Below are 19,001 nucleotides of genomic sequence, written 5' to 3'. Positions count from 1 at the left end.
AGGCTAACCTGTCAAGTGATAAAATTTCTTTTCAATGCATTAGAGGGCAGCAGAAGATTGAGAAAATCTAATCTTTGAGTAGAGCATCTATCAGAAACATATTTTCAGTGTAAATATTAATTCATTTCTTATGAAGTGACTGATTGTATAGGTAAAAAAACATTAAAACACCATATTTTTAACAAACACCAATTTTAGTCAAAATATGCTACATTTGCTGCAGTGATTTTTCTCCCAATGGGATACTAATGAAAATATCCTGACTCTATAAAACTCCATTGTTTTGGTGACAATAAACTCTTCAAAGGCTTTTACAGTAGTCTCCTGATTACTAAATGTTTTGTTCCATAAACAGCTATGAATGCCAGAAAAGGTAATAATCAGTTGGAGATATGTCAGGTGAGTATGGTGGATGCTTCAAAATTTCATATTTCAATTATCTCAATTTTGAAATAATGATTTGCGAGATATTGGGTCTAGCTTTATCTTGCAACAAAATCAGTTCATGCTTGTTCATCTGTGATTGCTGTCTGGTGGTTAATCACTTTCTGCCCTTCCATAAATTTGTGTGGTACAAATTTGTCCAATTGCATCTAGGTGACAAGAAACAGATGCACTAGAAACTTCTAAGTCTGCTGCAAGTGCCCAAACTGTTATTTGTTGTTAGTTTCCACAATAACTTAATCTTTTTTCATTCACAACAGATTGAGACCTTCCTCAAGGGTTATTGTTGAGGTTCATATCACCAGAACAAAATTTCTGGAACCAATTCCAAATAGTCTGTTGAGAAATAGTCCCTTGTCCAAATGCCAAATTGATGTTTTTAGTAGCCTCAGCTGCATTTTTCCAAATTTAAACTCATACAAAAAAGCAGTCTCAATTCTACTGAAGATATCATCTTGTATAGGGTTCCAAAGAAATATAAAAACAATTATAATACAATTTGACATGACAGACAAATGAAAAGCACAGAAATCTCATGAATACTGAGTAGCATGTAGTCAAACTACTGTATTCAACTTATCCTAATCGCAGTCACTCTTCAACTGAGGGAAAGTCAACCATTTCATATGAAACAACATAAAAATTATATCTAAAAGGAACATATTTTCAGTATAGGTAATTGGTAATGTTCACTGTTTTTGTTCTCATTTTTCTTTGAAGGGTTTTTATTTTCCACCTGAAGAAGTATATTACCTCTACATGATCTAGAATGTCTTGAATTCAAAATTTAGTGTTTCTGTTTCTTAATATTTATTGGAAAGCAAACATAACCTAAAAGAATGTAAAGTTCTGTGACATTATGGACAATGTTTGTTTTTTTCATTCAGTGTAAATAAAGGTCACAGTATCCAACTTTTTTTTTTCTGCACCATAACAATGTCCTTTCTGAGAAAATGAATTATTTTATCTCCAAGACATTAAATCTTTTTCATGAGATTGTGGATTCCTAAACACTCCAGGTGGTCTCTGCTTGTGGATCGATCTGAAGACTTAAGCAATCTCTGGTCCCATAGGTTCTGAAATTATCCACTAGTGTTTTCTTAGTCAATAGAGCTTTTAGAAAATATTTGGTATCATCTTTAATTTCTTCATTTTTTCTTAATAAAAGTACTCTCTTTTTAAAGTTGTCTATAAACTATATCATTTAAAATCAGAAAACCTGAACTCTTAGCCTTGACATCTTAAATGGAAGTCTGTACCTCCTCAGTATTGAAACCCCCATTGAAAGTTCAGTAGTGTTTTGTGGTTTTCAGTAGTTTCTCTATGCATCTAATCATATGCTGTCTTTATTTTTCAACCTATAACAATTTATTGATTTGAACATTGGTGGTGGTGTTTTTTGTAAGAAAATGTAAGTTTATTCTTCAAACTGATGAGTAAGTGTGAATTTAGGGGGAGGTTTATTTAGCTTTTACATTTATATGCTAGTCAAGAAAACATAAATGTAGAAGTAGTGCAGATGTAACTTGCGGTAAAATTTGTATTACCTGTGTTTATTTGGTACTTGTCAAATAGTGTAGTGTTATGTGATGGATCCCATTAGAATTGTTTGTTAACAAGTATTTGCTGATATTTACAAATTGTTTACTGACTTAATAATTTTATTCTTCCAAATCCCTTTTCTGATACTGACAAAGTTGTGAAAGTTTTAAAAAAATGCATCATTTACTTTATTGCACATTATCAAACAGTGAAACATTATTCCAGATCATATCTATAAATTTGTTCTAGTAACTAAAGTCCGAGTTATTTATGTAGATAATTAAGCTATTCTTGCTCAGTGCTTTCTCATCAGAAATGGGTTTTATATAAAAGAAAATGTAGGTGAAGCTAGATATTTGTTTGTGAAAGTAATTTAATGTTTAAAATTTCTAGTGTAGGATAAAGTCTGATTTACATTTACCAGAATAATACCTCAAGATTTTATTATCACAGGTATGAGATTTTTTGCAATTTTCCTTGAAGAATTGACTATCAGTAATTGTTTATACTCATAGCTCTGAGGTGTGGTTCAAACTTCTTTTCTTGTTATTTATACCAAATTATACATAAATATTTAAATTCCTGTTGTGCATTCTTTAACTACATGATTTTTTATGCTCTGAAATAAATGTTTTTAAAATTTCTTAAGCAAAAGTTTCTTCTGATTCTTGCATTAGGTGAATTTGTGCTGTAAGTTGAATAATTGACAATACTGGCTTTCATCTTAATTAAATAATTTTATTTATGATAGATTCATAATTGTTCTCCTGGTACAGGCCTAGTAAAAATCTGTTTTTTGTTTGCAATTATTATTTTCGTTTTTTGACTAATGTTTCAGTGTTTTGTTTCTTAGATTTGCTAAGTTGGAAGAGAAAGTGCAGTTACTCAGACTAGCAGAAAATAAGCTGGAAGAGAAACTTAAAGAAATTCAGGTAGAATATTTATGAACCTTCTTAAAACAGGTTAAATATTACTTCTTTTTTTTTTTAACCAAGCCATTAATTTTATTCTGAAAATATTTTTGTTTACAGGGATAAAGCATGAAAGTAGTTTAAAACATGACTCTTTGTGGGGGGTTTTAATCAGAAAATATACTGAATATTCAAACAATTTATTGTGAATAAAATAGAATAATTTTGTGAAATATTCCAATGTATCACTCTGTCTTTCTTCGTACCAAGTTGTGTTTTTATGAAATGGATTCTGTTTTCCCAGTAGGATAGCTGTAAGTTTATGGATTTACAATCATAAACGTGGAGTTCAATTCTCCACAGTGGATACAATAGATTGCCCAAAGTGGCTCTGCTCTAAAACAAACACACAAAGTGAATTCTGCAAGAACTATAAAAGTATATGACATATGTAGTAGAATTTATAATTCTATGCTGTAAATACCTATTTTTATTATCTATTTGTAGAAAAAAGCTACCTTAAAATACCAACAAGAACTCCAACGGGTAAAAGAGGAGTTTTATACAGAGATGGTAAGTGTAAGTTCTTTAAAATGAAATATCTACACATAACAAAACAGTGCAGGACTAACTGCTTTGGACTCATTCTTTTTGCATTAAAGTATTTTATGGAAAATGATACTTTGTTCCAATTTCTAACTCAAGAGGAAGTTAAAACTCAGCAAACAAAATCAGATTCAAATTATTTTTCCATATGTGCACTGCATTATGGATTATTTTTGTGTAAGTGTGTGTATTCATATGTTATAACATTTTTTAAAATAATGTTCTAGTTGATTGGAAGACTTTTCTTTCTTTGTTATTAATTGAAACTGTTAAAATTTAAAAACACAAAGTATTGATATCTTTATAACTGTTGTTAAATTTGTCTACTGGCATGTTTGGCAAAGTGTCTCCAGTCTATGTATCATTTATTAATGCCCAACAATTATTCTTCAATAGCCAAAGAAGTGTAGATGGTAGTCAGTTAGTTTGCTTAAAACTACTCATTCTGTTATAGTGTTAGTAATTGTGTCCTCTTATGTTTATATAGATTTACTATTTAGTAATATTCATTTGCAAGTTGATATTATGACACTTTATAATTGATTCAAAAGCAAAAATACCAATAAAGAGTAGAAACACTCAGTAGTACCATTCAAATTGTTAAATACAAATTAAAATGTTTCATCACATATAGAATTGCTTTTATCAGCCTACATATTTACAGAAAGATAAAACAAGAAATATGCAGTTTTTTAATAACAGTTTTAATGTTATTAATAATTATTAGTTTGATGTATTTTCTGGGGAATATCGAATGTTCATAATATGTGTGACTAGCTTGAAAATATCAAGCTAATAATATGAATAGAAACAAGCCACTTATTAAATTTATATTTTTTATTAACTATTATCAATTTTGTTATTTGTAAAGGCACAGAAAAATAACAGGAAAGGAATATCATATTTATGGTACTCTATTATAATTTAAGTAAAAATGTCAAAAGCACTGGCATTGTTTCTGACCAAATATCAAAAGTAAAACACAAGTCAAGAAACACACAACTATTTGTTTACAAACAAGTATTAATCACTCTAGATATTTTCATAGTATGCTTCAGCTATATGATTCTTCTTCTTTGTATGCTAGAGTGATATAATTTTTCTTGGCAAGTTATAATAAATAATAATATTTAAAAGTATGACTAACCAAAACCAGAAATCTTTTATTTTAAATATTACATGTTTGTACTGTAAGAACTTTTTTTTATAAATTTAGTTGTTTTTTTTTGTTTTTTTCACTTTTTATCATTATCAAGTTCTGAACTCTGACTACTAGGTAAACTAAATATTTGTCATTATTTATATCACATAATTTGTTAAAATATGACTGCTGGAGTGGTGACATAACAGTGACTCTTTTGTAGTATACACTTACTGTGTTTGTATATTAATACACTGTGTTTCTCCTCTTTTACCTTTGTTACATAATAGAAAAGTGCATTCTGAATTTTATCATCCTAAGTCCCTTTGTAGTCTTGTAAAGTTCACCAGCTAGACACTGAAAGTTTCTTTTGAAGGCATCCATGATATGATTTTATATCTTGAGTTTGGATCATTTAAATTTGTAGGAACAGTAGATGTCACACTAATCTGTTTTTCTAATTTCACCATTTATAATTTCATGTAGAATTTGTTTGTTCATTTTTACTTGAACCACCTACTTGCTGTTCATGTTGAACCATAACCTTTAGTCACTTTTTAGCTTTATCATTAAATATTTGGAGACACTAAAGTTTACTGTTGTGCAGGATACTAAGGAAGTTTGTTTTAACTAGTCTAAAACACAGACTTAGATATTTACCTTACACACCCCTTCTTCTGAGAACATTCTGTGAGGGTTTCACCAACAGTTCATAGTTTCTTTCTTGAATGCCATAGCTGACAGAGCATGACACTTAGCAGTAAAATTACATAACAGTAAATGTCTTATAACCAGTCATTATAATGAACTCTAGTAATAAGTAAAATTACGGCCTTGTCAAGATATAGTTGAAATACTGTTATATGCTCTTCTTACTTGAGACTTCTGCCTGTAATCTGGATTCTTCGCATTTTTAGTACGTTTGAATCATTGTTAGTTATTTTAAAGTTTGATTTTTCCAAAAGATAATTTAGTTTTCACATCTTAAAATTGGCCACAGAAAAAGCTACAAGCTTTAAGTATAGGGATGGAATTAGTTCATATTTTTGAAAGTGACTAATTCCTTCTCACTCATTGTAGTAGAAGTATTGTACTTTAACAAAGACTGTCTTATTTTGGCCTACTTTTAAGTCATTTTACAAGGTATTTTAAGCTCCTAAAATAGTGAATATTGTGGATTGTTAAAGCTTACTGTTTTTTATTGTTGTATGTTTCAGGAGAAGAGTGTGTTGAAACAACTACATCATCATCTTTCAACCTTTAACTTGTTTATTTGAAAACATTTATAGTTAAAGATAATAACTTATTATTGTATGCTGTGTTATCTTGTAAAAAATCTATTTTAATTATATAACTAAAAAGGAAACATAATAATTTATTAGCTTGTAATATAAGCATTGTTTCAATATTTCAGTTAATACTGTAGTAAATTAAAGCAGTTTGTTGTTTGATCTAATACTGAAATAAAATTTAACAGATTGTCATTCTGATCCAATGCTGTATTTCTGTCATGGTTTTACATATGTAGATTGAGGCTTGAGGATTCCTCTATAGTTGGTGTCTGTGGCTTATTGGCAGTAACTTTGAACAATAATCAGAGAGAACACAATCCACTTGTTTTAAAGTAATATATTCAAAATAAATAAGATATATATGTACAAAATATTCTTTACACTATAGCACATTCCAGTTTTATCTAAAACTCTAAATAATTCTTTTTTTTATTGAAAAAAGCCCTCAGTTTCTTTCAATTACATTAGCATCAAATTGATAAGATGAATTATTTTTCTCTGTTCTGTTTCTTGCTGTATAAACTGCAATAAATTCACTTACGATACTTTAATAAGTTATTACCACAGTTCTATCTCAAATTTTAAATAATTGTCTCCTTCCATTAAAATCCACACAGATGAGTTCAATTACTTTAGAATACCCTTTGACAAGACAAATTATTCTCCTTATCTCTATTAAACTGTGGAACTCGCTTTAAAATATCACCTGTTATAGCTAGTGACTTATATAACGGGTAACTTCTGTTTTCTTTTTTCTGACTGAACATTATTATTCACTGTACTGAGCTTTACTTGCACTCACTTGATCGTCTATATTTATAGTTTATTAATGGAGGTCTTGAACTTTTTATAAGTTACATGATAGACTTACCAGCATAACATTACTCACAACAACAAGAAAAATAGTGAACATTTGAGCATCTTGACATTAACAATATTCTAATACCAAGAAACAGTGTGATTGTGAACACATGTGATTCGTAGAGTTACATATCAAAATTTTTCACAACTAACACTTACTTTTAAAATAATCTTCATTGTTCCTATCATAAAGAATAAACAATTATTAAATATTAAGTTTACAAAATAAAAAATAACACTAAACAGCCTTATATATATCCAACAATAAGCCGATCTTAAAGAAAAATATATACAATATTTCTGCACTATATACAATGACCATTTTAACTTCAAGATGACTAACCAAAATCTCAGACTCTTTTGCTTATTGTTGATGTCAAAAAAACTATTGGTAGAAGAATTGTAAAAACAGCCAACTAACGAACATACTGCAGCCAGTCGTGAACTTAAGAAGAAAGATTCATGGATCAACTTTCATCATCTTGCCAATCTTTAGTTCTCATTTTACCACCAGGTGGCGATATAAAACTTTCATGATATTTTTAAAATTGTAAAATCTTGTGACACCACTTTTGCAGAACTTTATCCTACAGTTTTCCACACCCCGCCCCCAATATTGTTACCTACATATATTCATAAAATATGGAAAACACAATCGTCGTTGTTACTTAACAATTAACATCAAAGAGACATAGATCTGAAGAACTCAATGCCTTCATTAAGACAGAAGTATGTGTCATGCGTCCAACAGCAACGTACTGAATGCACTGAAACTCATGCACTGTATTGTCGTTCCCTGTGTAATGCCATTCTATCTTGAGCTTTGACGAAGATTAGACAACCACGTTGATTTCAAGTTACAACAGATCATCAGGGATTTTACTTGATAAACCAAAGGTTTCACAGGTATTTACCCATTAATTTCATTTATCTTTTATTGAAAAGTAAAACATAGCATGCATGTATAAGTGTATTGTGTACAAGTCAAAACTATGAAACATTTAGTTGGTGTTGTATCCTCTGTGAGATCATTTTGCATTGTGTATCAGCCATCCAAAATTGTACTGATGATTGTGACTTACAATCCAATTAATGTTACACTTATGATTAGATAATAACCTTACATGTTAACTGACCAAATATTTCTAAACAATTCTAAAATGAATTTTGAAATTGTCATTGGATCTCCACAAACTTGTATGCATTGTATGACCTTGCCTGTCACTTCAGCTACCTGTGAGAGAAGTTTCTCATGTCTGAAGCTTCTCAAGACATACTTGTGCAATAGCAGTGGTAGCAACTGCACCAACAACCTTGCTGTCTTATCAGTAAACTCCAGGAGGGCAAAACAACTCGATATTGATACGGTTATAGACACATTTGCTGCCAATCACCAGAACAAGCGCATTGTTTTGAAGTAATATTGACTATAAACACAACATGATGAAAGATAGTTAGCCTGACAGTGACCTTACTTTTCCTCAGAGTGTATTAACTACACATGGGATAATTTGTTTCTGCTATGTAAACTGTCTTTATGTCATACTTCTTTTGATTTGTAGCTTTACTCTTAATGGTATATTAAATGTTCAATCTAAGCTAATCTTGGTTTTCTTTATTATTGTGTATTACCTTGGGTGGAATTTAGGTGAGCTTCCTGTTTTACATACACGCATATTTTCATAAACAGATTATTTCTAATTTGTAATAATGAATAATTAATCAGCATATGAGTTTCCAATGAAAACTGCATTGAAAATGCAGTTCAAAATAGTACACCTTTCTGAAAGGTGTTTTCTTCATATTAATGGCATTTTGGGAAGCTCCTTCACAGTTTACCTCAGCCACCTCCCCCTCCCCAACGAAAATATCCTGGCGCTGCCACTGCATTTCTAAATATCATGCACCTCATTCATCTCTAGGACCAACCTTTTTTACATTATTACGTGTAAATGGCTGGATAACTCTCCCATTTTGGTTCGGCATGGCCAAGCATATTAAGGCATGTGACTCATAATCTGAGAGTCGCGGGTTTGAATCCCCCTCGCACCAAACATGCTTGCCCTTTCAGCTGTGGGGGCGTTATAATGTGACGGTCAATCCCACTATTCATTGGTAAAAGAGTAGCCCAAGAGTTGGCGGTGGGTGGTGATGACTAGCTGTCTTCCCTCTAGTCTTACACTGCTAAATTAGGGACGGCTAGTGCAGATAGCCCTCAAGTAGCTTTGAACAAAATGAAAAAAAAAACTGTCCCCTTTATTACAAACCAGTATTATACAGAAGGTAAATATTTTTTTGTACTATTTCACAACACTCATCACACTAAAAATTTTTAGAACACTTAAACTCACGACATCTATTTCTATACTTTAAATGTGAAATGGAAAAAAAATAACATTCAAAATAAACAAACATATTTGTCAAAACTGATTACCGTAAATAAAAGTTTTAATGGTTTATATACTTGTTTTGATAATTTCATACTAAACTCCTACAAACGTCACCTAGTTCAAAATCTTCCAAACATAACCTCTACTGTTAACCTGTTATGAATTCAGCATGATCTGGTGGTTAGGAAACTCGACTCTTAATCTGAGGGTCATGGGTTCTATCAATGATCATGAAAGAACTGTCATTACAGATCTTGGCTCAAGCACTGTCATTTTTGGTTTAGATGTGTCACAGAAGTTATCTTCTACTAAACAAACTTTCAGGCAATCTGCAGCTTTGCGAACTACACGAGTACATATAGTCAATATGTTATAACTCTATGCAGTGACAAGCAAGAGGTGATTTTAGACATTGTCTGTAGTTTCACTGTCAGTTAATGCTGTATTAGAAGTGGTGCATACAATACACTGCTTTCTATCAATAAACCAAGTTGTACTTTTTTGTAGTGCTATCCTTCCAAGAGGTTATGATTTGTAACTGTGGTAATTATGTACTTAAGCCATCAGAATGAATAAATGAATTACTGTTGTCATGGTGCTTGGAGAATATATTATTGAAACTAAATAATGTAGCTGATATTACCTCATGATGACGAGAAACCCACTTGAGTAAAAATATATTCTCAAGACTGTTGGTATGGGCAGGGGCGTAGATTTTTTACAACCGATGGGGAGGAAGGGATAATTTTTGCAACCACTTATATGGACTGTTCAATTTGCAAATTGGTAATCCCTGATTATGTGAACCTGAAAGCTGTAAACATGCAGTCACAGAGTAATCTTGTTGCCATGATACTTCAAGGTTTCCATGTAGGTTTGTATAAGTGAGGTGCTGTGAACAGTTTTCAAAATGTTAACAGAATAAAGACAAATGTTTCACAAATTAACTGCCACACGAATTTATTCCTGCACACTGCACAGTATAAAAGATGGCCATTATACTTTACATGGTTACTAATAACTTTCATTGGATGAATTACGTTTTCAAATATTAATAAAATTAGTAATTATCCTTGATAAGTTTATATCTACTGAAAAACTGTTCATGTTGTTTGACAGAAATAATTAAAATGTCTTTGCAAACTCTTGAAAATTACACACCAATACAGTGTAGCACATAATTATTCTTACTTTTCATTGAAGCAAGATTCATTTAGTTCTCTAGTCTACATGTTCCCAAATGTAGACCTCCCTTGTGATGATCTGTTTATGAATTCTTTCACAAGCTCTTCCATATTTATCTTGTCGACCTCATCTTTGTGTGACAAACTGCCACATGGTTGAGGCGGCAATGAGACACAGTTGACCTTAACCACGTCTTCAACCGTCTTAATGCAGAAAAGCTGTGTTCACATTCGCAGCTGAATACTAGACATACAAGCAAAATTTTCATGAGAAGAAACACTTCACTAAACATCTGCTGGCTTGTTTCATGCATTTTACAGTAAGCATCCTTCACACCTTTCAGAGACACTGCTTTTGTAGTTCCTTTGAACAGGGCAACTGAAACTCGAGACGTTGTGCAGAGATTTCTGGATAGAAGTTTATAACCAAGTTGTCAATCTTGCCAGATGTGATCATGTCCTCAAGTGCCAGATATTGCTTCAAGTCATTGTTGTCTGCATTGAATCTTGTGGTCAGATGTTCTATGACTGTGTCCACAAATTCAAATACTGGCTTCTCTAGTAATCTCTAGCTGTTGCAGAATGGTGTGCTGAACCATCACCTGTGATCCTTCTAAGGGTTCAAATCCCGTCGCACCAAACGTGCTTGCCCTTTCAGCTGTGGGGGCGTTATAATGTGAGGGTCAATCCCACAATTCGTTGGTAAAAGAGTAGCCCAAGAGTTGGTGGTTGGTGGTGGGTGGTGATGACTAGCTGCCTTCCCTCTAGTCTTGCACTGCTAAATTAAAGACGGCTAGCACAGATAGCCCTTGTGTAGCTTTGTGCGAAATTTATAAAAAAAGGACAATATGATATAGTTATTAAAGTCATAATTTACCTCGTGTAGAAGCTGCTGTTATTGTGTGTTGAATTTAATTATTTAATCTAGTAGATTCCTTACTAGATATCAACTCAAAGTTAGTTTAGATATTATTTAGTTTTCTGGAAATCAGCATTTTTTTATCTTATTTTAGATGAATCTTGGGAAACAATAAACACCATTTGTGATGAAGAAGAACAATCAATGACTCTGGAGATTTCCATACACAAAAGTTATGTATTTTCAAGTAAGTCCTGACTCTTAGCTCAAATGGTTGCCAGGACGCTTTACTCACAATCTGCGGAACGCTGTTTTGAACTCCTATCAAACCAAACACATACACCCATTTAGCTGTAAAGAAAAACTAAAACATTACGGTCAATTTCACTATTCGTTGATAAAAAGAGTAAACAAATAGTTGACGTTTGGTGTTGACTAGGTGTCTTTCTTTTGCTGAAAGGATGGTTGGTGTATATAGCCTATGAGTAGAGTCGTGCATAATTTAAAAGAAACCAAATCAAATTGGCAATGTATTGAATAAACATTTTAAAACTATACAAAATATGTTCATATAGTTTCTTAATGAAATAGGACACAAATGGTATAAGATAAATACGTAACAGTTCATGTACTATTGTTCTCAGTTGTCTTTATCTCACCATGGTGAACTTATGTTTTGATTAGAATGTGTACTATTGCTGATTATAATCTGTTATCAAGCAGAAAAACTGTTAACTTGAAATGCAATGAAATGTATGTAATCCAATAATATAATTAGGTTTCATAGTTACTTATATAATCTATGTATTTCTTCAATACTTTGCACCTTTGCTGCTTGGCTAAAACCAGTTAAACACTACCTGTCATATCATCTTTCCCGTCAACATCTTGTAGAATTGTTTTCACTTATAATTTCTTTTAAGCCTTTAATTCTTGTATTTTTGATTCAGCAATAATTGTTTTAGAGTAAATCATGATATTTATCAATTTTATCTGAGTTGTTAATCACTAGCACTAAGGTACTGATTTATCAGTATAACACTATTCATTTAAATAAATATTGATCTTCTCTCATACAAGTCACTTATGTGTAAATATACTGTGACATATTCATCACATGTAAGTATTGCTTCAATTCCAGTGACTTTGCCATGCACAAAAAGTCACTTAAGAAGCGGATCTGGAACGGTCTCAAGAATGTGTTTAGTTGTCACCATAGCTACGAGCCGTTCAAAGAGGAGACAATAAGAGGAATAAAAGATCCTATCTTTATTGATATATATCAATTTTATCTGAGTTGTTAACCATTAACATTAAGGTTCTGATTTATCAATACAACATTATTCATTTAAATAAATATTGATCTTCTCTCATACAAGTCACTTATGTGTAAATATACTGTGACATATTCATCACATGTGAGTATTGCTTCTATTCCAGTGACTTTGCCGTGCACAAAAAGTCACATAGGAAGCGGATCTGGAACGGTCTCAAGAATGTGTTTAGTTGTCACCATAACTATGAGCAGTTCAAAGAGGAGACAATAAGAGGAATAAAAGATCCTATCGACGAGGAAGAGTCCTCCTGGTGTCACGACTCGTAAGCTTAGGTTTTTATGATTTAAATAGGATACCATATTTTCATACTGCATATACTCAACGTAATGTATTGCTTTACAAAAACCAAGTTTTAATACATAAATTCTCACCGTGTAAGACTGGACAAGCCATGATCTGACTGGATACTGATATTTTCAATTGATGGGTATTCTATGCTCACAAGGGCTAAATGGCAAGTCAGAATCACTTAACATCCCTAATTCTAAACAACTGACTAACCACTCATTGTCACAAGAAACTTTAGCCATTTCTTACAGCCAAATAATGGGACTGACTGTCATTACTATAACGCGAGCAAACCGAAATACTGATTGTATTTAGCTGCATTGTGGCTCGTATTTTAGATACAGAGAAACACAATCCTGCACTCTGAATATCGGCCTCTGTCCAAGTAGAATATAATAAGTATAAAATAATGTCAGCTTTTAACCTCAGTACAGATCTGTTTGGAGAAAGAGTGATTTTTAGATATGAAAAATGCAACAGTTTTTAACATGACTTTTGGGTAATCGATGATTTCTAATTTATAATACATTTTATAGGAAACTTTAAATTGTATTGAGTTTGTATATCATACAGGTTCATTGGACTTCTTTTAACAACCATGTTGTGGTTTTTTGTTTCTAACTATCATCCGCGGGGCATGACATTAATTAGATGTCTTACCTTTTTAATCCATGCTTGTAATAAAAGGAAAACAACAATCTGTGCTTTAACATTTTTTTCTCCAAACCATATTCTAGTTGCAACAATACTGAACAGGGCGAAATGTGTGGTCGTGTGATTGAAATTCAAGGAGATGAAAAACATGTCGTGGAGGAAGTAAAACCAAAGAACAAACCATTCGGATTCTTCGTTGCTCAGGGGAGGCTGAAGAACAGTAAAGGTAAGCAGCCTCTTGTGTGTATTAGAACAGCGTTTCTTTTATTATTATTATTATTACAGTAAAAGATGACCTGGAGAGATCACCTGTTTTAACCATTTCCACCACTTTATAGTAGAATGATGTCTCTCTGTAACTTAGTTACTAGACACTGAAATGTTGTCACTTAAGGGACGCTTAACATTGCAATTTGTACTGCCGTGACGTTAGTAAATCATGCATATGCCATGAATCATGAGAATAATTATACAATCTGTAGGATACAACACAGCATGATGTATGAACTTGAAAGACGAGAAATAAACATATTTGTTACTATTCAGTTTGTTTTTACCTGCTCTTGATACAAATCACGTCAGAGGTTCTTTCACCAAACATCTAGATTATTAATGTATTTCGTGAGTGCAAATTTAAACAAAGATGAAAGGACTATGTGCTCAATATATTATTTTCAGGTTAATTACTTATAGGAGGACAAAATTATCACGGCATAAGCCGGCAGAAAATAAGGTGACGATTAATTTAAAATTACAATAACAACAATTTTGAACTAATGATGATGATATGCATATTAAAGGTTGATATGATGTCATTATTAAAGTCAGGATTTACTTGCTGTAGAAGTTGCTGTTATTGTATTTTGAATTTAATTATTTAGTCTAGCAAGTTTTGCATCGTAACTGAAACAATTTTATCTTAACTTTTTTAAATTTCACTTCAATAGTTTTAGCCCGGTGTTTAATGCACTCGATTCGTAATCCCAGGGTTGTGAGTTCCGAATCCCCGTCACACCAAACATGCTTGCCCTTTTGACTGTGGGGGCGTTATAGCTGACAGTCAATCCAACTATTCGTTGGTAAAAGAGTAGATCAAGAGTTAGCTGTGGGTGGTGATAACTAGCTGCCTTACCTCTTGTCTTACACTGCTAAATTAGAGTCAGCTAGCATAGATAGCCCTCGTGTAGCTTTGCGCGAATTTAAAAAACAAACAAACTTTATTAGTTTTACACTTTGTGCTGAAAAAGGTTTGAAAAATAAAGTTTATAAAATGGTTAGGGTAAGCATAGTGCAGATAGACCTTTGATAAAATTAAACATGCACACACACAGATTTACACAGAAGTGTCATGACAGATTGATTAATTTATGTTATTGCATATTCTTCACTCAAAGCCACCTATGGAATAACTGCACATAGCAGTTCTAGGGTTTAAACTGATGAAGAAGACAGAAGTTAATTACTGAATAAGACCATTGTACTTTTCAGCTTCAACAAGGAAACACAGAAATTATTCAACATGACCTGATATGTTGTCTCCCCAAATGTAGTTAACAGCCAAGAACAAGTTTATAATTTGAGAGATAAGTCAGGTAATAAATACACGAATTGAACACAGTCAATAAGGTCCCATTTGCTCAGGGTGCATTGTATTACCAACAGTTACATAACAAAGCCTGGAAAAAAATTACGTAATAACGCCTTCATAGTTGTAAGTCGCTGCTCCTCGTGTCTTTTATTGATTTCTTATAACTTTAAGGATTGTTTATGTTGTGAAAAGAGAAGAAGAAAAAACAAGCTGCAATGCGTTGTTATTTTTTGTGCCAAAAATAGTTAAACAATATTCAATATAACTGTTATAATTAATTTGTTAGAAACACTGAACTGCCAGTTTGGGAAATACTTACCTATAGAAAATGATAAATAGTAATAAGAAAAAATCAGTTTCACCATCCGCAACTGTCGGATCATCAACGAGACGATAATTTAATAGAAGAAGGATTTCAATTGGTTAACGTAATCTAAATATTCAAGCATTTTGTTTCCTAATATGGACAATATTTTTTCAAGATATTTTGTATTCGTGTCTATCCTCACTAACATCGTTGAACAAAGCAAATTAGCTATTAATAGATGAATTTTAGTTTAGTGACAGCTGCACTAACATGTAGCAATCACAACAAAGTGTATATTGTACATATATTGATTTAATATATGTCAAACCTTTAATATTTTCAGGGGTCTTCGTGACCCTAATGAGAGATTATGAAATACTGATTTCGCTCACTGGGATACTTGATCCTGATGGTGTAATTATAGAATTAAGTAGCGCCAATGTCAGTGTGGAAAACACCACAGAAATCAGCAACAGAATAATAAAAACGAATAATATATGCTTGACAACCCTGTGTATTTCGGATCGGAAGGACAACTGAATTTATGCAAAAGCACTTCAAATGGCATTTTCATTGTAAATAGTAATTATCTGTGTACTTATATATGTTACATTTGTGTTTAGTATTGTAAAGTAAGAGAAGTTTAAATTCTACTCCGTATTGGATTTAGTAGTAAAAAGATGAAATAAAACCAACAGAATTCAAGACAGACTTGCTGCAGAGGAATGAATCTTAAAAGAGATATAATTTATGAGGAAAGCTTCATTGAACGTAACAGTTTTTCAGCCCTGACGGACAGTTTCATTACAAAATGTAACTATCTTTATATATGTAAAAACGGGTAGAGAAAGATTGCTATGACTGATGACAAAATGTCATAGTTCCACAAAGTCTGGCTGGTACATATCTCATCAACATGAATATAATTAATACTGTCAGATTAAATTAGTAATTTACCATTCAATTAAACCATCCTAGAAAAGGATGATACTGTAGAATTATTAAAACGAGCTCTTAGATGTTAATTTAACTCAATAATGATTTTCGGTAACATGATTACAATGAAATAATCAGGACATATTTCTTTTTAACAAGTTATTAATTTTCTCACAACATATATTTCTCAATATGACATGCACACAATGACACGTCTTGTAACATAACATTTTCGGAAAGTATTAGTCAATCTCGGTTGTGTCATCGTCTCAACTAAATTACAATAATTTTAAAAAAACTACAACCAGTTGTTATCATTCATATAGTTATCAAACGTTTTGTTTAAACTCTCATTTACTTTTTCTACAACGTCTGAAGATAACCCATCCCAAAGGCCAACCAACTTCTTAAATAATTGAAACTGCTTTAGCTAAAAATGACTCCTACTCTTCCATAAGTTATACCTGTCTCCCTTAGTTCTTCTATTTTCATTGGAAAATATAGAAAAAACGATCATGCATCAGCACAATAACAACCTTACTTTCAACCTCAAACAGTTTCATCAGACCAATACAACTTTTTGTTTCATATAGAGAAAACAGTTTGATAAATTTCAGCATCTCCACATATGAAAAAAACATTTTCTTTTCTTTTAATGTACTTTTAAAATCTACAGAACATCTTTTCTCATATATTCATTGATCGTTTTACCAACTTTTGATCTTATGCATCTGGTGTCATAGCAGTCAATTTATATTTCTTAAATTTATGATGATTTTAGTAAATCTTGTCTCTTAAACTCTGTGTGAGCCAACTTGTTTATTATTTCCTAGCAGCTACCCTTTTCATTCTATAAGGAATATGTTTACCTTGAATATTGAAGAATTTACCTTTAAAAAGTTTATACATCTGATGTGTGTTGCCAAATAACTCAGATGACCAATTCAGAACAGATTATTCTTGTTGCATCCTTTCAATTTTTATTTTATATTATGACCCAAATAACGTCATTTATCTCTATTTGCAACAAAACATTGCACCTAATAGAACACATCCATCCAGATGTTCCACAATTTTCATAATCATTTCTGTATTTGAATATAAGAATAAATTTAACATAACATTGTTTTAATAGATTCATTGACTAATTGCTTAAGAAGCTAAACAGTTTACAAAATCATTTAACCTTCATGGTTTGACTTTAATATTACCCAATATATATGTTACATTATGATTTCATTAAGAGCTGAAATCTTAATCTGATTGTAAAGATTTTCACTAATTTCATTAGTACTATTGTGGTTTTTAAGAAATTCCCACTAAAATGCCTTTCCTTTTATATCCACTAATAACAACCTAAATGGATTTTATCTCCAAACTAATATCCTTAATGTGACCAGAGTGTAACCCATATTTCACATATAAACCCATTCTACTCTTCTCTCCTTAATATTCCATTCACTTTAAATAGCCAAAAACTCTCTATTTAAAAAAAAAAATTCTTTATCAAAAACATTTACATTCAATCATGTTTCAGTTATTCCCATTATATCAAAATCCTCAATTCCTTCCAGTGGCATAAAGTTATCTATTTTAAGTTTTATATTTCGAGTATTATAATAATAGCAATTAAGCTTATTAGTAAGTATAATTCCTATTTCCTATAATAAACATGTGTCTTCCTTTTATTTTCTTTCAATCTAATTTTTCCTGGTCCTCTTTACTATCTAGCCCATTTTAAAATATTCTCTTAAAGCCGAGTAAGTTGCTGTAGGAAACAAGTCAGCTCCTATCCTATTGAAATGTAACCATCCATTCAAATAATCTCCTTTCTTTCTCTGAATTGATTTCATGAGTACAACTAGTCAATGTGTTCATCCTCACATACAGATTTCAGCCTAGCACTTAGCCCTAGTGACCTATTTATAACTTCATCTCACAGTTAGTTTTGCAGAATATCCCTGACAAAAATTATTTCATGGTTTTTTTTCTTTAAATTATTTTATGAACTCACGACACTTCTGCTTGTCCTCTTCATTAAATTTTCTGCTTTGTCAGTTACATCCTCCATCTGTACCCTTAGGTAGTATAATCTTTTTTCTCCCTATTCACAACATTGGTTATTGTCTCCCTCTTTGTAATAATCACCTATAGCTGATAGTCTACTTATCTTCCACGTCTTTCTCTGACCCTTTGGTTTTCCTTCCACCTAACATTTCCTCATCTGCATAAACCAAAGGCTGAAATTTATTATTTAACAGAATATACTTATTATAAATAATTTCATTACTTTTCACTCTAATAGTACTCTTTCTGCTTTCCTGAAAGTTATTGTCAGCTGATGTATCCCTTGTTGTAAAAGCTTAAGTTCCTTCTGAAATTGCACTTCTATTTCCCACAGTGTGTTTTTCTCTTTATCTATTACCTCTACTTTATTAGGATAGACTTTAATTTCTCCTCCATCCTACATACTGTATATAAAAATTGCCTGTCTTTATTAATAGCTTCCTTAAAAGTATAGGGGCGACTCACATTCCTAAATAAAATCGACCACACATTGCACTCGTTACATCTAACAAACTGCGAACACTTTACTCCTACTACTCTTAACCACTGGATTTATACTTGTGGCTTGAAAATAAGTAAACAGTACCAAACATC

The 19,001-nt window shown here is 31.8% G+C and overlaps 1 protein-coding gene and 1 long non-coding RNA gene across 10 annotated transcripts in view; one reads left to right on the top strand and one right to left on the bottom strand.

The window, feature by feature from the left end:
• LOC143235409 (uncharacterized) overlaps positions 1-6,122 on the top strand; it is a 68,249-nt gene extending 62,127 nt beyond the window's left edge. For all 4 annotated transcript variants that reach the window (XM_076473546.1, XM_076473545.1, XM_076473544.1 and 1 more), the window contains 3 exons: positions 2,840-2,918; positions 3,405-3,470; positions 5,862-6,122. In XM_076473546.1, the coding sequence (XP_076329661.1) occupies positions 2,840-2,918; positions 3,405-3,470; positions 5,862-5,921 (205 nt within the window). In that variant the 3' untranslated portion in view covers positions 5,922-6,122. The remainder of the gene's footprint in view (positions 1-2,839; positions 2,919-3,404; positions 3,471-5,861) is intronic.
• Positions 1-19,001, bottom strand: part of LOC143235410 (uncharacterized) — a 39,466-nt gene that overhangs the window by 8,890 nt on the left and 11,575 nt on the right. For 3 of the 6 annotated variants that reach the window (XR_013019174.1, XR_013019173.1, XR_013019172.1), the window contains exon 4: positions 6,260-18,564. The exons of 2 other annotated variants lie outside the window; for them this stretch is intronic. This is a non-coding gene — a long non-coding RNA (uncharacterized LOC143235410). Of the gene's footprint in view, positions 1-6,259; positions 18,565-19,001 lie in introns of those variants that run through there. One more of the 6 variants, XR_013019176.1, reaches the window with a different exon arrangement.

The sequence above is a fragment of the Tachypleus tridentatus genome, chromosome 12 (assembly GCF_004210375.1).
Source record: "Tachypleus tridentatus isolate NWPU-2018 chromosome 12, ASM421037v1, whole genome shotgun sequence".
Taxonomy (NCBI): domain Eukaryota; kingdom Metazoa; phylum Arthropoda; class Merostomata; order Xiphosura; family Limulidae; genus Tachypleus; species Tachypleus tridentatus.
Note: the sequence above shows the minus strand (reverse complement) of the source record. Positions and strands in the feature narration are given on the sequence as shown.